This window comes from Vulpes vulpes, chromosome 4, assembly GCF_048418805.1.
Source record: "Vulpes vulpes isolate BD-2025 chromosome 4, VulVul3, whole genome shotgun sequence".
Taxonomy (NCBI): Eukaryota; Metazoa; Chordata; class Mammalia; order Carnivora; family Canidae; genus Vulpes; species Vulpes vulpes.
In genome coordinates, this window is record NC_132783.1 from 41,843,652 (window position 1) to 41,866,238 (window position 22,587).

At 38.6% G+C, this 22,587-nt stretch overlaps 1 protein-coding gene across 3 annotated transcripts in view; it reads left to right on the plus strand.

Moving 5' to 3' along the window:
* Window positions 1-20,001, plus strand: part of SLC39A8 (solute carrier family 39 member 8) — a 73,939-nt gene extending 53,938 nt beyond the window's left edge. For all 3 annotated transcript variants that reach the window (XM_072755561.1, XM_072755559.1, XM_072755560.1), the window contains exons 7-9: window positions 15,180-15,387; window positions 15,580-15,764; window positions 18,236-20,001. In XM_072755561.1, the coding sequence (XP_072611662.1) occupies window positions 15,180-15,387; window positions 15,580-15,764; window positions 18,236-18,385 (543 nt within the window). In that variant the 3' untranslated portion in view covers window positions 18,386-20,001. The remainder of the gene's footprint in view (window positions 1-15,179; window positions 15,388-15,579; window positions 15,765-18,235) is intronic.
* Window positions 20,002-22,587: the final 2,586 nt, after the last annotated feature.

Genomic DNA, 22,587 nt, shown 5'->3' on the forward strand with positions numbered 1-22,587 from the left:
GTAAACAACAGATTATGGATTTGAAAGCCTAAGGATGGTGTCTTTTCCCTGCAATGACTGGAATTCTTTTCAGTGCATATGAAGTGTTAGCAAACCTCAGAACATCAGCTTAGTGTATTCTACTCAAAACCAGAAGTAGTTGAATCACTGGTACCTAACGGAATGGAGGCTGGCAACAGCAGTAAAATAATCTATTATTGTAATAATAAACCACTGAACTCAGAAATTCTTACCTGAAAAAAACAGTTCTTTTGAGCAGTCTCTGGCTTTTATTGCACGGGCTTAGGAGCCAAATCATGTGGGTTCAAATCCTGGCTTTTCCATTGTTAGCTGTATGGTTTTGGTCAAGTCATTGCCAGTGGTATCCTCATTGCTTCATCTGTGATTAGGGTGTTAGAAGTACTCATCTCATGGCATTCAGGAGAATGCTCTGCAAACAGTAAGCACTCCTCAGTGTTAGTTGCATTCGTTGCTACTACTCTTATTTTTATGGCTCCTTCTCCATCAGTCTTCTGAGGTGAGTCTTGTAGAGGGAGATGCAAGATGGCTGCTGATAGAAATCTTCTGCTCTTTAATACCCTTACCAACACCTACTAATGTTAAACTCTGGGCTGAAATGAAAACAAACATGCCCCCAGGAGCTTTTGACACCTACAGCTTTTAGTCTCAGCTTTTGGTAAGGAAACAAAAGACAACAGAACTGCTTCTGTACTTTTAGTGTTTTTTTTTTTCATGTAGATGAACCAATTTGGAATTGACTAATGAACATTCTTCTTTCTACCCCCTTCTCACGTTGTGTATGAATGCTCATATGTTTGCTCCATGGAGAGATCGGAGTAGATGCTTCACATGGCAATGATTTGTGAGAGGAAATGTACTTTTACTATTCTTCCACCTTTCTTTGGACATTTCTTTGGACAACAAATATTCAGGGTGCCTTTTGGACAACAAATATTCAGGTGCCTGCACCTGAATATTTGTGCTAGATGCTGGGTGCTAGATGCTGGGTGAACTGGGGTGAACAAGAAAGAAAATAAAATTTCACATCTCCTAGAAATCACGAGCATGCTTGCTTGGCATAGATGTTTAAATCCTGTCTCTGCTCCTCTCTAGAGGTATGACTTTGGGTATATTATTTAACCTCTTTGTACCTTGGTTTTCTCATCTGGAAAATGGGAATAATAACCACCTAGGGATGTTGGGAAGAGTAAATAACTTGTATTGTTAATGTTATCATTATTACTATTCTGTGCCAGTGTATGTCCTATATCTTTCATGCTCAATTCTCCACATAATTCTTCTTAAACTGGTGAGCAGATCTTCAGAGGGAACTAGGTCCTGGTACCCTTCTCCCTGTACATTTCCACTCCCCCTTTTCCAAATATGAAGTAAAGATGGCCTCTATTTTTCTGAACTACTGAAATATAGATTGGGCTGCTGGCTGCCCCCTCACAGAGAACAGCTCTTTATTTCCAACTCTCTGTTGCTCATTTTCCTTTCTATCCCTGGCTGATTCCTTATTTCTGAACACCTCCACTAACACCCTAGTTATCTACTCGGTCACAGTGACCACAGTTAGCTCTCGCTCTTATTTCTCCTGTCATCTCTCTTTCTTTGCCTCTTTTCACTTTTCCCAAGCTTCTTGCCCTAAGTGGCTTGCATTTCTAGATCTTCTCTGCCAATCAGAAAGCACTCCTTCCTCTTTTAATGGCTGGTTAATCAGTCATTTGTATTACATTGGGTGGGATCTTCTACATTTCAGTTCTTTTGACATAACTCATGTCAAATGGTAATTACACAATGCAGCTCCCACATGGGTCTGGTTCCTCTATCACACCCCAACCTACCCCTTTCCCTTGTCTGAACTATTCTGGAAGCCTTGAGGCTGAGCTATGTAGATATTTCTGGATTTGGGGAAAACTACTTTTCAAGAACCTGGCAACATTCTTCAGCTTACATTAAAACTTAACCAATTTCCTGGTGCCTCTGGACTCCCTTTAAGACTTCTCAGTAACAATGAGAGTTGTGTGGGTTGGGGCGCACATTATACAGGCTTTTTATAAGAAATGATATCCTGCTTCCCGAATGTGTCAGAGAACATTAATGCTATTCCCATCTGTAGGAGCAGTAGGCAACCTTTTAGAGTGGTGTAAATAGTCCATTAGGATAACTGCAAATACTTAATTAGTGTATACTTTAAATTTCATTGGCAAAATAGTAGCATGTTTCTTGAAACCTGTCAGATTTCTCCTAAGTAATTTTTTTCAAGACAGTAAAATGATATGGTCCCAGACTGAAAATGAAAGGCAATTATTTCAACTCCTAAAGACCAAAACAACTTTACTCACATTCCACTGAAGGGATGGAGGGAAAGGGAACAATTTTCAAGGCTTCTGGAAATTGTTATTTTCCTGTTAATAGTTGTTTTCATTAGCAAGGGGAGTTTTGGAAATAGTTAAGAGATTTTCCAAAACCAGATGACTAGAGACTAAGTGCATTTGAATTATGTTTGGTTGCATACATTAAAGATAAAATTGATTTTTAAAAAGATTTTACTTATTTATCCATGAGAAACAGAGAGACAGAGAGAGAGAGAGAGAGGCAGAGACACAGGCAGAGGTAGAAACAGGCTCCATGAAGGGAACTCGATGTGGGACTCTATCCTGGGACTCCAGAATCACGCCCTGGTCAGAAAGCAGGCACTAAACCGCTGAGCCACCCAGGGATTCCCGATAAAATTGATTTCTTCTTTCTTATATATATGAAGTTTCATTTGGGTTATAGTAATCTGAGACTGACTTTTCTGGGCCAGAGGAAGGACAAAGGAACCATCAGCTATAAAGTACATTAAGATTACTAGAAGATACTGTAATAAAACCAAAGCCCACTAAAATTTTACATTTGCTATTTTTCAAAATATTTATTTATTTATTTATTTATTTATTTATTTATTTATTTTTAAAGATTTTATTTATTTATTCATGAGAGACACACACACACACACACACAGAGGCAGAGACACAGGCAGAGGGGGAAACAGGCTCCATGCACGAAGCCTGATATGGGACTTGATCCTTGGTCTCCCGGATCACACACTGGGCTAGAGGTGGCGCTAAACCACTGAGCCACCTGGGCTGCCCTTATTTCTTATTTTTATAGTAGGAGAATGAGGGAGAGAAGGTCAGAGGCAAAGAGAGAGAGAATCTTGAGCAGGCTCCATGCCCAGTGTGGAACCTGACGTGGGGCTCTATTCTCACAGCTCTGAGATCATGACCTGAACTGAGATCAAGAGTCAGACGCGTAACTGACTGATGAGCCATCCTGGCACCCTTAAAATTTTACATTTGTATGGCACTTAATCTTTATGATATCTTTGTATCTATTTAACCCTTTTTGTAATCTTCTTATCTATATAATCCTTTTTATAATTTTTCCCATTAAAATGTATTTGATGGTATATGTAGAGTCTGTGAGCATTCTCTGTGGAAGAGCTTAGGTTTTAGATCAGTTGTGTTCTTTACAGAAAAAGGTGGCACATTCAAATAAGGATAAATAATAAATAGGAAAGGGAGAGTTTACAAAACTCTGAGCAAGGTTAAGCAAACCATTAGGGAGAGTGCAGTAAAACTGGGACTTAGAATAGTGGAGCTATGAGTAATCTTATCAAACTATGAATAATCAAAGAGAAAAGGGAAGGAAGAAGTTACTAGAGCCTAGGAGGTACAGAAAAACAATGTACATGGGACAGTGATCTTCATCTGGGTGAAAAATGCATGTCCCCATCACAGAGACTGCATAAATCAACTACTGTGTGGTGTATCATCCCTGTGTGATAGCAATTCAGTAATATGCAATCTAGAACTAAAATGTTGGCCACCACTGGTATTCTTCATATAAAACACCAGGGGATGGAAATAGGAAGAAGAGATGCAACTAAGGAATATAAATTTAAATTGTAGCTGATCCTAGCTTCTGTAGATGGTTTCAAGGCCTAAGTTGGTAATTATAGCTGCCTCCTTCCACTAAAACTTCTATATTTACCTCACTGCCTAGCATCACCTTGACTGGTAAGGTCCTTTTCCAATTGAAGTGACCCAGACCTTAATTCCAGCCAGATCTGAGTCCTTGGTGGTCTGGGTCTTCACTGGGTTGTTGCTGTTGTTCCCTGATGAGGATCATTGGGAGGGGAGTATTAAGAAATGCCCCACTGAATTTCCTGAGTTCCAGACATTGTTCTTATCTTTATTCTGTAGCAGAAACTCAGGTTTTCCTGCTCATTGGGTGTCATTTTCCTAGGCAATATAGCAACCCCCTCATCTACCTATTGGTTTAGGGATATAAAGAAATTTAAATTTCCTGGGGTAATCTCCACTTCCAATGAATTGGAAAATGACCTTGTTTTTTAGTGGAAGAATTGTTCCTTGGACGTTAGGACTTCAAACTCACCAAGTCTAAGGTGTTGGGGATGGGAAGCAAGAATACTTCAGGTGGGTTATTAGGTGTAAACACAAGATGGGCCACCCTAACCTCCACTTCTAGGTCCCTGGATCTGTGCATCCTTTACAACAGTGATAGCCTCATGTATTTGACTGGTGGTGTAAGGCACATATCTACATCCTATGGGCAGAACTCCAACCTTCCAGAGTTTTATCTCTTGGCTTATACCCTAGCTGAGCCTTCAGTAGGGCATTCTATAATTCTGTCAAGCTAGTTTCTTCTATGAAGGGGCAGGTGATAGGATTTGTGAATTCTAAGGATTGAGCCCATCATCTCACTTGCTTTGCTTCAGAATGGTTTGGAGACAATTTATATGGGTTATCTTGGCTATATATTGGGCATACTATAAATCTGTGAATGATGCTGCTAGCAGAAACACTACAAGTAGGGAAGGCATATTAAATATGTCTATCTTTGTGAGTGAAGAGTATCCCCTTATCATGGGGAAAATCATTAATGTGATCACCCTGCCTCTGTGTGTAGCCAGCTGGGCCTTTCTGCCCATTGGGTGATGATGCCTTTTGGGGGGTTCAGCATCATTCCTGGTTTTTGACGGGTTGGACCTTCTTCGATGCTGGTAAGCCAGATCACCCTGGCTAGAGGAAGAGAATGCTGAGCTGTGAATAGTCTCTATCCTCACTATTCTGACCCCTTTGTTTATGGGCCCATTAAATCAACATTGGGATGACTGATGAAAGATACTAAGTGAGGTTTATAGTCAGATCTTGTTCACTTCATTATTGAGACTATTCTCTGTGATAGTCTCTAATGGGATTTAACAGAGTAGAATTATCTTCATCTTCTGTGTCTGTCACAAGAGGTCCATCTGTATAGTTCTGTCCAGATATCCTTGCCACCATCTCCAATTTTGGTTTTTGGAAGTTTCTGACCACCTAGGCAACTTTTTAAAAAAAATATAATTTATTTTTTATTGGTGTTCAATTTGCCAACATATAGAATAACACCCAGTATTCATCCCATCAAGTGCCCCCCTCAGTGCCCGTCATCCAGTCACCCCCACCCCCACCCACCTCCCCTTCCACCACCCCTAGTTCGTTTCCCAGAGTTATGAGTCTCTCATGTTCTGTCTCCCTTTCTGATATTTCCCACTCTTTTTTCTCCTTTCCCCATTATTCCCTTTCACTATTTTTTATATTCCCCAAATGAATGAGACCATATGTTTGTCCTTCTCCGACTGACTTATTTCACTCAGCATAATACCCTCCAGTTCCATTCACATCGAAGCAAATGGTGGGCATTTGTTGTTTCTAATGGCTGAGTAATATTCCATTGTATACATAAACCACATCTTCTTTATCCATTCATCTTTCGATGGACACCGAGGCTTCTTCCACAGTTTGGCTATTGTGGACATTGCTGCTATGAACATTGGGGTGCAGGTGTCCCGGCGTTTCATTGCATCTGAATCTTTGGGGTAAATCCCCAGCAGTGCAATTGCTGGGTCATAGGGAAGATCTATTTATACTCTGTGAGGAACCTTCACACAGTTTTCCAGAGTGGCTGCACCAGTTCACATTCCCACCAACAGTGTAGGAGAGTTCCCCTTTCTCCACATCCTCTCCAGCGTTTGAGGTTTCCTGCCTTGCTAATTTTCCCCATTCTCACTGGTGTGAGGTGGTATCTCATTGTGGTTTTGATGTGTATTTCCCTGATGGCAAGTGATGTGGAGCATTTTCTCGTGTGCTTGTTGTCCATGTCTGTGTCTTCCTCTGTGAGATTTCTGTTCATGTCTTTTGCCCATTTCATGATTGGATTGTTTGTTTCTTTGCTGTTGAGTTTAATAAGTTCTTTATAGATCTTGGATACTAGCCCTTTATTTGATATGTCATTTGCAAATATCTTCTCCCATTCTGTAGGTTGTCTTTTAGTTTTGTTGACTGTATCCTTTGCTGTGCAAAAGCTTCTTATCTTGATGAAGTCCCAATAGTTCATTTTTGCTTTTGTTTCTTTTGCCTTCATGGATGTATCTTGCAAGAAGTTACTGTGGCCAAATTCAAAAAGGGTGTTGCCTGTGTTCTCCTCTAGGATTTTGATGGAATCTTGTCTCATATTTAGATCTTTCATCCATTTTGAGCTTATCTTTGTGTATGGTGCAAGAGAGTGGTCTAGTTTCATTCTTCTGCATGTGGATGTCCAATTTCCCCAGCACCATTTATTGAAGAGACTGTCTTTCTTCCAGTGGATAGTCTTTCCTCCTTTGTCGAATATTAGTTGACCATAAAGTTGAGGGTCCACTTCTGGATTCTCTATTCTGTTCCATTGATCTATGTGTCTGTTTTTGTGCCAGTACCACACTGTCTTGATGACCACAGCTTTGTAGTACAACCTGAAATCTGGCATTGTGATGCCCCCAGCTATGGTTTTCTTTTTTAATATTCCCCTGGCTGTTCGGGGTCTTTTCTAATTCCACGCAAATCTTAAAATAATTTGTTCTAACTCTCTGAAGAAAGTCCATGGTATTTTGATAGGGATTGCATTAAACGTGTAAATTGTCCTGGGTAACATTGACATTTTCACAATATTAGTTCTTCCAATCCATGAGCATGGAATATTTTTCCATCTCTTTGTGTCTTCCTCAATTTCTTTCAGAAGTGTTCTGTAGTTTTTAGGGTATAGATCCTTTACATCTTTGGTTAGGTTTATTCCTAAGTATCTTATGCTTTTGGGTGCAATCGTAAATGGGATTGACTCCTTAATTTCTCTTTCTTCAGTCTCATTGTTAGTGTATAGAAATGCCACTGACTTCTGGGCATTGATTTTTGTATCCTGCCACACTGCCAAATTGCTGTATGAGTTCTAGCAATCTTGGGGTGGAGTCTTTTGGGTTTTCTATGTAGAGTATCATGTCATCGGCAAAGAGGGAGAGTTTGACTTCTTCTTTGCCAATTTGAATGCCTTTTATTTCTTTTTGTTGTCTGATTGCTGAGGTTAGGACTTCTAGGACTATGTTGAATAGCAAGTGGTGAGAGTGGACATCCCTGTCTTGTTCTTGATCTTAGGGGAAAGGCTCCCAGTGCTTCCCCACTGAGAATGATATTTGCTGTGGGCTTTTCGTAGATGGCTTTTAAGATGTTGAGGAATGTTCCCTCTATCCCTACACTCTGAAGAGTTTTGATCAGGAATGGATGCTATATTTTGTCAAATGCTTTCTCTGCATCTATTGAGAGGATCATATGGTTTCTTGTTTTTTCTCTTGCTGATATGATGAATCACATTGATTGTTTTACGAGTGTTGAACAAGCCTTGCATCCCGGGGATAAATCCTACTTGGTCATGGTGAATAATCTTCTTAATGTATTGTTGTATCCTATTGGCTAGTATCTTATTGAGAATTTTTGCATCCATGTTCATCAGGGATATTGGTATATAATTTTCCTTTTTGGTGGGGTCTTTTTCTGGTTTTGGAATTAAGGTGATGCTGGCCTCATAGAATGAGTTTGGAAGTACTCCATCTCTTTCTATCTTTCCGAATTGCTTTAGTAGCATAGGTATGGTTTCTTCTTTAAACGTTTGATAGAATTCCCCAGGGAAGCCATCTGGCCCTGGACTTTTGTGTCTTGGGAGGTTTTTGATGCCTGCTTCAATTTCTCCCCTGGTTATTGGACCTAGGCAACTTTTTAGCACGCACCCACCAGTTAGTGTAGATCTATATCTCAGTCATTTCTTTTACACTACACCTAAAAGTTCTGCCCATGTGGAGAATTCTCCTTTAAGTTCCTTTAAGTATTTTAAGTTCATTGTGAGTACAGTTGTATAGCTAGCTGGAGCTGGCACGCTTACTGATGTCTCCACAGTTGACTGGCTTTAGGGAATACTCACGAAACCTTATTGTTGTTGAGGGAAAATAAATGAAGCGTTAGGTTCAGATACTATGGAAGTCTGAATCATCTGCCATTGCGATTTGCTTGTGTTTTCTAAAGCTGGTGTGAGTCTGTTCATTATATATAATTTAATAATGGAATGCTGGTGTGAACAGCCGATTTTATGACTTGCTGGCCCAGATAACATCCAGTTCATGTTAGGCATGATCCCATGGCCACTTAATATCCCATGGGCACAAGATAAGTCTCTATAAGGACCCAGGAACAAGCAAGGCATGCCTTGAAAAAAGGAATAGTTAGTGGCAAAAGAGGAAATGGCTTTATTTTAACACCTTGGGGTTTGTACTGTGATTCTCTGATCAGGACTTGCTGAAGGTTTCTTTCAGCATCTCTGTCTGCCATAGACTCTTCTAATTCCACTGGGTCTGCTGGGTCATAAGAGCCAAATGACAGGAAGGTTTGAAACATAGCCCAGACCTTGTAGAGCCTTTTCATGTTCTGGGCATTACTAAAAATTGCAGACCACTTATGAGTGACCAATATGCCATTTCCCCATACTTCAAATATATGAAAAACCCAATTAAATTCCATTTGGGGGGGCTGCTTGTTATGGACACTTCTAATACCAATGATTACATCATTTAGGATCCCAATAGAAAGCAGATGGAATGCTCAGAATAACTTAAGGAAAATATATGTATAAGGTGTGAGTGGGGTGTAAGAAGACCACAGGAACCAATAATTGCAAGTTTTTGCCACTCCTGCCTGTACACAAAAGAGTGGAGGGGAGAGAACAGTTACTAGAATCTGCAAAGAGAGTTGTCTTGAGATGAGCTGTGGCCTTCATCTGAGGGTCATGGACAGCCTTAGATGACTATACAAATGGGTATCAAAGAAATCAATACCTTGAATTCTCTCTCCTTTCTCCTCTGAACTCCCTCTAGAGATCCCCAGTGGTCAATCTCAAATGAGAACTAGAGGACAAAGAGCCTGCAGAGGTGGCTCATTCAGGACAGTAGAGTGAGAGAGTAGAGAGTTATTCTGGAAGGTTAGATAAGAGCTATTTATCACAGGTCTGGAGTTTGAATCCTGGCTGTTCCTTTCTGGATTATGAATTCTAGCAAGATGGAGAGTCTCTGATTTATGTTTCTGTCCTCAGTTCTTAGCACAGTTCCTGCCTGCTATATAAAATAGGTGTTCAGTAAATAATTAAGTAGCCTAATCCCAACAGCTCCCATATGACTTTGAGCAAGCCATTTATATTCTTAGATTGTCATTTTCATCATCTTTAAAATAAGGATGCCAGTATCTGTTCTGTTTCACTCATGAGGATGTTGTAAAGATCAAAAGAAAATGAGGACACTCACATATACAAGTGCTTTGTAAACTGTGAAGTGCTGAGTATGCAAGACATTACTTTACATCTTTGAAATTCATTTTCTCCCATACCCAGTCAACTATCTGATTCATATAAACTTACCATGTCAGATTTCAAACTTCTCACAGTAGGTTTTACTTTCTCACTAATTAGTCTCTTAGCTTTCATATACCTCGGACTCTTGTAGTTGAGAGTTCTATGGTTTTCTTCAAGAGTATATTTATGCTCAAGCTCCTCAAGCACTTTTGTTGAGTTTTCCTTTCTTTCTTTCTTTTTTTTTTTTTTTTTTTTTTTTTTTGTTAACAAGTCTCTGAACACTCACTTTTCTAAAGCTCTTTTTTTAGGGGTAGATTTTTTTTCTCCCTTTTAAAAAAATAATCTTAATCAATGTGCTCCTAAATATATTCAAGGATCATATGTGAGGAATCTCTTGTCTTGCACACTTGTAGGCAGTTTTTGTTTTCTTTCCTGTAATAAATCCATGTTCATCTGTACTGTTAGGTAAAGTGATCTGTGGGAGATGGTAATAAACATTCATGGAGTACTTGGTGGCTTATAAAAATCTCATTTCATCATCGCAACAATCTCTCTCATGAAATCAGTAATATAGTCTCCATCCTACAGATAAGGAATTTGAAGTTAGATTCAAAGTGATTTTTTTTAAGGACTTTATTTTTTTAAGAACAGTTTTCAGCTCACAGAAAAATTGAAAAGAAAGTATAGAGATTTTCCATAGACTGCCTCCACACATGCATAGCCTTCCCTGTTATCAGCATCCCCTGTCAGGTCAGGACATTTGTTACAATTGATGAACCTACACTTACACATGATAACCACCCAAAGTCCATAGTTGGCAGGTGACTCTTGACGTTGTATATTCCATGGGTTTGGACAAATGTGTGATGACATATATTCATCAATGTAGTATCATGTAGACTATTTTCACTGCCCTAAAAATTCTATGCTCTGCCGATTCAACCCTCTTCTTCCCCCAATCCCTGGCAACCACTGATCTTATTGTCTCCATAGTTGTGCCTTTTCCATACTGTCAGATAGCTGGAATCATACAGCAGGTAGCCTTTACAGATTTGCTCCTTTCACTTAGTATTATGCATTTAAGATTCCTTATGTCTTTTCACAACTTAATACCTCATTTTTTTGGGGGGGAGGTGTTAATATTACATGCACTACAGTCTACTCATTCATCTACTGAAGGGCATCTTAGTTGCTTCCAAGTTTTAGCAGTTAGGAATAATGCTGCTGTAAATATCTGTGTGCAAGATTTTTTGTAGACATAAGTTTTTAACTTCTTTGAAAGATACAAAGGAACATGATTGTTGGATCATTTGGAAAGTGTGCTTAATTTTATAAGAAACTGCCAAGCTGTCTTCCAAAGTAGCTGCACATCATGTCTAATGTACCATTAAACATAAGTTTTTAACTTCTTTGAGAGATACCAAGGAACATGATTGTTGGACCATATGGCAAGAGTATGTTTAGTTTAATATGAAATTACTTAGTTATCTTTCAAAGTAGCTGTCCCATTCTGCAATCCCATCAGTAATGAATGAGAGTTCCCGTTGTTCCACATCCTTGCTAGTATTTGATGTTATCAGTGTTCCAGATTTTGGTGATCTTCATAGGTATACAGTGGTATCTAATTTTTGTTTTAATTTGCATTTTCCTATGATATATGCTGTGGAGCATCTTTTCATATGCTTATTTGCTATCTATATTTTCTTTGGTAAATTGTCTGGTAAGGTCTTTGGTCCATTTTAAAATCATGGTTTTTTTTTTCTTATTGTTTAGTTTAAAGAGTTATTTGTATATTGTAATAGTTCTCTCTCAGATGTATCTTTTGCAAGTATTTTCTCTCAGTCTGTGGCTTGTCTTCTCATTCTGTTGACATTGTCTTTGGAAGAGCAGAAGTTTTTAATTTTAATGAAGTTAAGGTTGTCAATTATTTCTTTTATGTGTTGTGCTTTTGGTGTATCTAAAAATTCATCACCCTATTCAAGATTGTCTACGTTTTCTTTTATGTTATTTTCAAAGAGTTTTATAGTTTTAACTTTGCATTTCGGTCTGTGACCCATTTTGAGTTAATTTTTTGTGAACGGCTAAGATGTTAAGAGCCTTGCTGATGATTATACAGTAGTTGCTATCAGAGCCAAGCTAGAACTATGTTCTCCTGGGCTTCAGACCTAAGTTCTTTTCACTAGATTGAGTTGCCTCATCGTGGCTGAGGTTAGAAATAGCCTAAAAAAAAAAAAAGAAAAGAAATATCCTCAAGTGTACAGAAGCAAGCAAGCAAGCAATGGCAACAGCAAACAAAAATAAAGGAGAGAGAAGAATACTCACTAACTTAACTAGAGGGATTTAAATTTAATGTTTTCTTTGCTCAGTGGCTCAGTACCAGGTAGATTAAAAATAACTTTTTTGTGAATGTCTGTCTACTTATGTTTGTTACAAAAGTATTAAAAATGTATGGCTGTTAACCTATCCAACAGTGTCATTTGACACATAAACTTACAGAGCATAAGAAATATAGTTAATAATATCTGTACTTAGAGGTAAGAGAATCATGACTGATGTATTAATTTAATTTCTTTTTCAGAATTAAAGGAGTTTGTATACAGACTGTATGTAATATCAGGTAGTCAAGATTTGATCTTTTAATCTTTTCCATAAATCCTTACAAGTAAATAAAGACATTATAACTATTTGTTTAGGTAAACCAAGTTGGAAGACGAAAACAAATGATCTTATTAAGTGTCTCTTGGCAGTAAGTTTTTGCAAAGCCAAGGTCTCTTCTACCACTTTTCTCATAACTACTTTTGTTTCTTCTTTGGCAGCTATTGCTTCTGGCTCTGGGGCATCTTTTACCCAAGTCACCCATATGACCTAACTAAATTATGATTGTTTATTATGTTGTCCATTTAAGATGTATCAATTGTTAAATTAATTAAATAATGAGGCCATTAGGCTGGGGTGGTTCTAATGCCTTGGCAGCCTATATAAAGAAACTAAAATCTAAACCTGTAAATGTCTCAAGGCTATGAAATTGAAACCTAAAGACAATTGGTCACAAAAAGCCAACTAGGCTTTAAGTTAGAGCAAATCAATAATTTTTTTTCTTTGCTTCTGCCTTTTCTCTGTGAAAGTCTCTCCTTGAGCTTTTGTTGATTGAGTGGTCCTAACCACATCCGGTTTGACACTGCCCAATTTGAATCAATTTTTGTTCAAATAAATCTCTTAAAGTTTTAAATTTACTTCAGTTCATCCTTTAACACTGTGAAGTAAAAACACCACATTTGAAGACCAGATGGAATTCTTATGCTGCTGAGATTTACCTTTAAAATAAAAGAAAATTGAACACTTATTCCAACATTGCTTCAAGTGTTGAGAAGGGGGTATTCTCCTTGTGAATTGCCTTCAGAGCCTATTTTGAACAAGAAGTGTCTCCTCACCCCATAAATTCAGAGTAGGAAAACAGTAAAAATTGTCCACTTACTCCTTTTTCATCCCTGAGTAAGTCCACCAACATTTTGTAGTTTCCTCAATTCTAAAATGATGATAACAATAATCCTTAATTCACAGAGTTGTTCCAAAGGAATTAAATATTTCAAGTGCTTAGAGCAATGCCTGCACATGATAGATACTATATGCCTTTATTTTATCTCTTTCTGCTACTACTACAACCACTGCTGCTACAAGAAACAATCCCTCCTCCTTCCATGTTAATTTAAGAATTTAGTGGCTCCAAATGACTTTTGGCTGTGTCTACAAACAAAAACATTCCCCAAGGATGAAGATTTGCCACTAATGACACTGAAAAGATGTATTGCCGGATCTAGTTAGTTCTGAAAGAGCAGTCCCCAAAGCAACTGAAGCGACATTGGGATAAATCTAAAACCTCTCAGATGATGGCTTGGAAGGCAGCCCTTCTCGGCCGGATGTATACTGAACATTTTAAAAATAGTCAGTCATATACTTTACATCTTGTTTCTCCAATATAAATATACTTCTGGAAGATAGAGTTGTATTTTCCACTTCTGTGCACTCCCCATAGCATCCAGCACAGTGTTTTACAAATTGCAGATGCTCAATAAATATGTTGATTAGCTGTTGAGGTAGAGTCGAGGGGAGGAGAATTAGGAATAAAATGTTCTCCAGTTAATTGCAAATTGCTTCCCTACTTAAAAATAAATTTGCATCTTATCATCTTTTTCTACAGTTTCTGGAAAATGCTTTAGTTGGCATTTGGTATTTGATTTTATACCATTTTGTAAATTTTATGGAAATCTAAATTTTTATAAGGGATTTTCTGTTTTTATTATTGTTTCAAAATAGAAAGAGGTGTTAGTGCAAAGGCAGGCCTGTTCCAAACACAGTTCATGAAATTTGTTAAGAGAATCATGGAAATTTAGAGCTTATAGGGAACACATTGTTACAGCTTAATTATCCAACACATTACTTGGAGCACAATGGAAACTTAATAGTCATTGAAAAATAAATGAATTATTTAGCACATTATCTTCATTTCATAATTGAAGAAACTGAGGCCCAGATAACCTACTCAGATGACATAGGAGGGATTACAGTAAATGTTCTTTATGTCATTGTGCTTGCTTGCTTGCTTGATTGATTGATTGATTGATTTATGAGATACAGAGAGAGGCAGAGACATAGGCCAAGGGGGAAGCAGGATCCTCGCAGGGAGCCTGATGTGGGACTCGATCCCAGACCTGGGATCACACCCTGAGCCAAAGGCAGACACTCAACTGTTGAGCCACCCAGGTGTCCCTGTTATTGTGTTTTAAATTTGGATTTCACATGTACATTGTAACATGGAAAATGACTTTAAATTTAGTCTTTGAAAAAATTCCTTCATTTTAATGTATGCAAATGAATCAGATTCTTAGGGTAGTATCTGTTACTTTTTAGGAAGGTGATAGTAAGTATTTTTCATATAAATCAAAAGGATTTTTAAAGAGGAACCAGAGTAAAATGTCTTTTGAATGGCTTGTTCAAAGCCTGTCAACCTATTCATTTCTTTTCTCCCTACCATAAATTTTTGCTGTTTTTTGTGTTCGTTGTTGTTTTATTGTTATAAATAATTAGGAGTTCTTAACCACTATGAAAGATTCTCTGTTGGAACCATTGGTCTTTCTTAATACATATCTCCTACTTCTGTGTATCTATTCATTGAAAGTCTACCTCTTAGATTTTCAAGAAATGTCGGTTATTGGGGTGCCTGGGTGGTGGTTCAGTGGTTTTGGCATAGGATTCTTGATTTCTGCTCAGGTAGTGATTTCCTGGTAGTGAGATCGAGCCCCATGTCAGGATCTGGGTCTGGATCCTGCTTGAGATTCTCTCTCTCTGCTCCTCCCCTCAGCTCACGCAAAGGCACTCTCAAGAAAAAAAAATGTTATTTCGTTGGTTGATTTTCTCTTATTTTACAGGATGGAAAAATGGAGTCAAGTTCATGTACCTGTTTGAAGGGACCCAAACTGTCCAAAATAGGGACAATTGCCTGGATGATAACGCTCAGTGATGCCCTCCATAATTTCATCGATGGCCTGGCGATTGGGGCTTCCTGCACCTTGTCTCTTCTTCAGGGACTCAGTACTTCTATAGCAATTCTGTGTGAAGAATTTCCTCATGAGTTAGGTAAGAGGCTCTGTTCATACGGTAGAAGTCAGTCACTCTTGGTTTTGGTGGAGTGAGACATTTTAGGCGGCACACTCTTAAAAATACCATTGGTGCATCACAATGAAGGAGCCCCTGTTGGACATTGATGCTTGTCTTTCCTCATCCAAAAATAGCAAAAACTATTCACTTGATACTTTTTTCTTTTTCTAGGGGACTTTGTGATCCTACTCAGTGCAGGAATGAGCACTCGGCAAGCTCTGTTATTCAATTTCCTTTCGGCATGTTCCTGCTACGTTGGGCTAGCTTTTGGCATTTTGGTGGGCAACAATTTTGCTCCAAATATTATATTTGCCCTTGCTGGGGGCATGTTCCTCTATATTTCTCTGGCAGATATGGTAAGAAATTTTAATATTTTATTTTAATTTAAAATTTAGAAATAAACATCTGTGTTATGAGCTAAGGGTAAACTTCCACTTTCATATGTGAAAATTCTGTTGTAATTTAAAACATTCCTGGTTCAAGAGATAACTCTTCTTGTACTAACAGTAATTCCAAAGTAGATTCTCACTGATCTTTTGATCTATGATCTTATTGATAAAAAAATGAAATGATTTACTTTTGCTGAATTAGAGATATTTTCATAGGTTTTTTGCCTTGTGGGAGATAAACCTTGCATTCTACTATAGTGTGTCCCCATGGGACCTTCCCCCCTCTTTTGTGAGGATGTCACATCTAGAAAGGGATAACTTGTTACATAGCATTTTGTTATTTCAAAGTTCTTTAAAATTTTTATAAAAAATTTATTTGAGAGCAAGAGTGTGTGTGCGCGTGCCTGTGAATGGGGGAGGGGCAGAGGGAGAAGCAGAGTCCCCACCCAGCAGAGAGCCAGAGTGGGCCTGGATCCCAGGATGCTGGGACCATGACCTGAGCCAAAGGCAGACACTTAACCCACTGAACCACCCTAGTGGCCTGTTATTTCAAAGTTCTGAACAGTGAAAGCCTTTTGGGCTAAACTAGGGCTGGTAAATTGAACTAACAACATTGACTTGGGTTTGTATATATTTGTATCTATGTTTATGTCTGTGCTGTGTCTATGTCTTTATCTATGTCACTGTGTATATGTGTGTGTGTGTGTGTAAGAGAGAATATCTGTTTCTGTGCGTTTTCAAATGAATCATGGACAGCTTTCTACAAAATGAAAATGTGCCACATATATGTAAATCAAGGAACATTTCCATTGCATTTGGAACTGAATAAGTACTACATACATAATTTAATAAGTTAACTTCTTTCAAATGCATTCTTAGCTCCAAATGATAACTGTCTAGCTCTGGTCTTAGCTCTTTGCAAGCCCTTATCAGAGCAAGCACTTCATCTCTTGGCACTGTCACTGCATTTATATTTTTCTTCACAGAACTAATGTCTCATACTGTATCTATGCTAGGGCATCACTCTTTTCTCTGTTATAAGAATGGAATCTATTAGAATTGTTCAGTTTAAGGAAATAATACTAATAAATGATGCCTTATGTCCTTATAGCAGTTTTTTTTTCAGAATAGTTTCATAACTTTCACTCACTTTATCCTGCTAATGAGTTTCTTAAATCAGGCACATGGATTGACTGGATTCTGGAGACATTTTGAATGCTTTGGTACAATGTGCCATTGTATATGTAGCAAATCATTTTGGAATATGTTTTAAAAAGCTGGCATAGGGCAGCCCTGGTGGCTCAGCGGTTTAGCGCCACCTTCAGCCCAGGGCCTTGAGACCCAGGATGGAGTGCCATGTCGGGCCCCCTGCATGGAGCCTGCTTCTCCCTTTGCCTGTGTCTCTGCCTCTCTCTCTCTCTCTCTCTCTGTCTCTCATGAATAAATAAATAAAATCTTTAAAAAAAATAAAAAGCTGGCATTTACAGATCTTATGCAGCTTTTTTAGTAGAGTATATTTGCTGAGTGAGGGTAGATTTTAAGTACAGAACTTGGAGTTTTAATTGCTTTCACTATAATGAGATTGTTATAACCTTCAATTCTAGAACAGCACATAAAAACTGTAAGATTTTGTGAGGGGTAGGGCAAGTAGAAGGAAACAAATTGAAGAGAACAGAAATTAAGTATATAGTGATTTCTAAAAATTTACTTAATCAGCTACTATTGATTGACATTTCTGTGCCTGGTCTGGAATTTGTAAGGCAGTTGAGACACTGGAGTGAGGAAAGGAGCCACGGTCTCTGCATCTGTGGGGCATTCTGTCCTTAAAGAGAGGAAACTGGAAATTCAATGAACAAAGTCACACACCATGACTAAATAAATACAAGTAAAAAAAAATCTGTGAGCTAAGAGGAAAAGCAATATATGTGGTGAGACATGATATTAGGGGGATTTATTATAAATTAGGAGGGGCTCAGGGAAGCCTTGCTAGAAAGTATGATTTAAACTGAAACCTCAAGGGTGTAGCTCACTGGAAAATTGGAGGGGGAAGAGTTCAGATAGCAGTTTGGATGGGTGTGAAGATTGTGACAGGGGAAAGTAGGTGGGTACATCTGAGGTCCTGAAAGAATGGTGTGGATGGAGCATAGAGAGTAAGGGGAGGATGAGAGAGAAAGACCCAGATGGACAAAGGAAAACAGGAGGCATAAAATGAGGTAAGTCCCATCCCACTGATTCACTGTCTTAGGGAACATATTTACATACTTTTATTCCTGTTAGTGTCTGATAGGGCTAGATGTCCCTTTTATGCTATCTATACTAAAGCTTAAACATCTGAATTAAATCCTCACCCCCCTCTGCAAAAAATGTCTAGGCCACTGTTTTACATTTTACCACCAGATGGCAACAGTTATCTAACAATCTCTCTCTCTCTTTCCCAGTTTCCAGAGATGAATGATATGCTGAGAGAAAAGATAACTGGAAGAAAAACCGATTTTACTTACTTCATGATTCAGAATGCTGGAATGTTAACTGGATTCACAGCCATTCTGCTCATTACCTTGTATGCAGGAGAAATTGAATTGGAGTAACAGCAAATGAAAGATGGTGTTTTTAATGAAGGCATTTAATAAATAAAAACATCTCCAAAGGGATTTTTAAGCTGATCCTATTTAGTTAAAAGATAATTTTTTATTTTCAACTGTAGGTCAAGAAAACTGATTATTGGTTTTAGATCTGTGAAGTAAGCCATTGTTTGTTGTTAAAAATGCTTCAAAGGGTTTTCAGTTCCAGTCTGAGAAAGGCTGGTATAGGAGATCTTTGGTCAATACCCACTTCTTCATGTGTCATGCATTCTACAATCATTTAGACACCCAGACCCAGAGATGAATACAGCTAGGTTGTATAAGCCTTTAAACCTCTGTGGCAGGCTCAAAAGCTCAGGCAGTTTCAGAGTGGTTTTCTTTTGGCCAGTTTGTTCCAGTGCTTTCATTAACATGTGGAAGAGAATCGACATGCATATAACACAGATATAAATGATTCCAAGGCCTTAATGAGCCTAGGGAAGAAAGATTGCTCACAGCTTTTCTTTGTTTTGTATACCAGTTAGAGACCTGCAGGATTGTTTTAAAACCCATCCTAAAATAATATGAATTCTGAAACCGGTAAAATTTTGTTAGCCCTACTAAGTTCAGACTTGGTCTCATACTTCATCTCTAAGTGGGAGCTCTAGTGGATCCTGCACAAATCCAGAATTGCTTTTTTTATGACTTAGGTTGTAATTATACCATAACACCTGGGCCACTCGGCTTCAGAATACCATGTGTCTGCCTATGAAGGGAAAGACTCCGTGGGTTTGGAGAAAGAAAATGAATGTAATTTTAAGCAATTTACTTTTAAAAATAAACACGATTATTTAGCAGAGGATGTTTTAAATAAATGCAAAATAACAGATGGACTGCTATATCAAGGGCTGATTAACTAGAAGACACACTGCTTATGGGTGATTGAGAGCAATCAGAAAAGACTTCTGTGTTCAATCTACATTTTTCCTGTATGACATACCTTGAAAAAATTTCCACGTACCATGGTTATGTCTGTACCTATTTTAGGTGATAGGGCCTGTTTGCTCCGTTAGCAGCTATAGAAAGTTGGTCTGCAATTAAACATCCTAACCCCAATTCACACTCCCACGTCACTTCAGGAGAGATGATTGACAATGAGGAAAGTGATGGATAAAGGGCAACAATGATCTTAGGAATCCCATTTGCTCACAGACCATACAGTGGTGTCACACAGCAATAATGCATTTTAGATCAATATTTAACATATCTGTTAATGTAGATTTCACTTTATGACTGACAATTTAAAAAAAAAAATCTTCTTTGACCAAATAGTAAACACCGTTGAAGCCATCCATTGTGTCCTTCGTTGTTCATTTTAATATGTATCTTTTTGAGTGACTTCCAGGTATTTGGCATTACAGGGAAAGAGATAAGTAGGAAATTGGTGATGTGTTTATTGCAAAGATATTCAGCAAATAAATACTGTAAAGATTAATCAGTAAACATAGAATCTATTTTTATCATCTAATCTTTTTACATTCAGTCTTAAGAAATAATCTTTACCCTTTTAAAGCACAGATTGTATGTCTGAGTTAAGAAACTATTTACATGATATTAAAACAAGATAGTTTAACAAACCCTCATTCGGTGTAGATCATTGTGTGTGGGGGCTCTCTGGGTGCTTCATAGTACTCTCTCCACCTGTTGATCTTTCGGTCATTGCCCTCAACTATGAGGAAAACAGAGGTGATAGGACATGAAGGCCCAAAAAGCAAAAGGCAAAAAGAAAATAGCCTCTTATTGGAGGTTATGGTTGTGGGTAGAAGGTAGGATATGGAAAGCCATGATTATACTTAAATTATCCTAGATAACAATTCAAAAAATCAGTTGACATATACTGAGGCATGCATTAAACCAGTTAAATATTCCTTAATTTGAAACTTTAAAGATTCAACTCTGACACACCAAAAATTATTTGAATGCATTACATTTTGTGTTATGTACTTTCATTTTTGCATTATTGAACTTTCACAAAAGCCTACTGATAGCTGGGAGTTTTTTTTTGTTTTTGTTTTTGTTTTTGTTGTTTTTTTAGCTGGCAGTTTTTTGTGTATTGAATTAGACCCTGTCTTTATCCGTCCAGGCTACCACAGACTGGGGGGCTTATAAACAACAGAAATTTGTTTCTCACAGTTCGGGAGGCTGGAAGTTCAAGATCAAGGCACTGGCAGATTTAGTTCATGGACAGCATCTTTCTTGTTGTGGCAGAAGGGTAAGGGAACTCTCTGGACCCTCTTTTAAAAGCACTAATCCCATTCATGTGGGTTCCACCTAAGGACTTAAGCACCTTCTCTGAATCCCCCCTCCCCTAATATCATAATCTTTGGGGTTAGGATTTCAGCATAAAGACTTGGGGCTCATAGCCGTCCCCTGTCACCATGCTGACCGCCCACCCCCCCGCCCAGCCCCCGAGACCCGAGGCTTACAATGTGTTATTCTTGTGCTCATGGGTCTGCAGGTGAGGTTCGGGTGATATAGCCTGGGCTCTGCTGGGTGGCTCCGCTTCAGGCTGGGGGTCATCTATGTGGAGCCACTATAGTGGGAAGTGCTGCAGTCATGTGGTCAAAGGCACAGGTGAGCAGTTCTAGTACAGAAGAGTGGAGAAATACAGTTTCAACTTACCTAGGTAGTCTCCAGAGACTATTATGTTACCTAGTAAAAAATAACTCTCATATCAATAATAATCCACCCACAGCTTCCAGAATTACTTCGTTTGAACTCTAATATTTATCCTTATTCCTTTTTTAAAATATTTCATTATTTATTTATTCATGAGAGACACAGAGAGAGGGGCAGAGACGTAGGCAGAGGGAGAAGCAGGCTTCCTGCGGGAAGCCCAGTGCCAAATTCAATCCCAGGACCCCGGGGTCATGACCTGAGCCAAAGGTAGGCGCTCAACCACTGAGCCACCCAGGCATCACTATCCTTACTCCTTTTATAATAATATTATTTCCTTTCCTTTACTAGTACATCATTGTGTGCAATATAGCACTGCTTTACCCCAAGTCAGGATAATTTATTTTTCTTCGGTTTGTGAGTCTCACCCTGCACGTTCATTTCTATGGCAATTGCTTAGCATAGCCAACACAGAAGTCCAGTTGTATAACCATCCCTCAGTGGCATTTTATAATGATCTTGAGATGCTTAGTAAACCCTGCCATGTCTACAAGGGTTTCTTTAACCAGAGCTCAAATTTTTAAAAAATGAATTAACTGGGATCCCTGGGTGGCGCAGTGGTTTGGCGCCGGCCTTTGGCCGGATCGAATCCCACATCAGGTTCCCGGTGCATGGAGCCTGCCTTCTCCCTCTGCCTGTGTCTCTGCCTCTCTCTCTCTCTGTGACTATCATAAATAAATAAAAAAATTAAAAAAAAATGAATTAACTGAGAAGAACCAAAACAGCACTAGGAGTTTACCAGATAACTAGCATGAGTGTGTTATCAGAACTAGTTCCCCATGGCCTGTGCCAGGGGAAGAACTGCTGGTCTACTCTCCATGCTCTGATTGGCATTGACTTCCTTTGGGTTTCACTTTAGTTTTTATCAGTGGGCTACCATGATTTCCAGACTTTCTTTGTGTTTGGTCTATTAGAGGACAAGAGGTTCTTAACCTTGCAACAAATAAGTTCCCTAACATTGGTGTTGCTACAGCTGCTTTCTCACTGACACTTTGCCTTCTCCCAGCTGTAGGTTGCAATAGCTGTGTTAGATTGCATTTCCTTTAGCTGCCTTTCTGTGATGACTATGCACAAGGCATGCTCTCATGGCTATTCAACTTCCTGTGCTGGAGGCTTCCAGCTTCCCTATGTCTCATAAGCAATGAGTTTACCAGTAAGACTGCAGGCAAGCCAAAGCAACAGGATGAATTAAAAACTCTGAATACATGTTCTGTTAATTCTTAAGATGTGCATTTCCCTCCATATTTTAACATTTCCAAATGATATGCTGCTCTCACTGGCAACCAGATGGCATTGTTGAGATAGTTATAGTTGAGTGAAAATGAAAGTCATCTGTTGGGATCTGGTAAGGCCAAGAAAATGCCAGTATCACTGTGTTTAGGATTTGGTGGTATATGATGATAGGTGCCTAAACATGTCAGGTTTACTTTCCTTCTTACAAAAGAATGTTGCTGCAACAGTGCAGGGCTGGCTGGCATGGCAGTTTCTTGGTC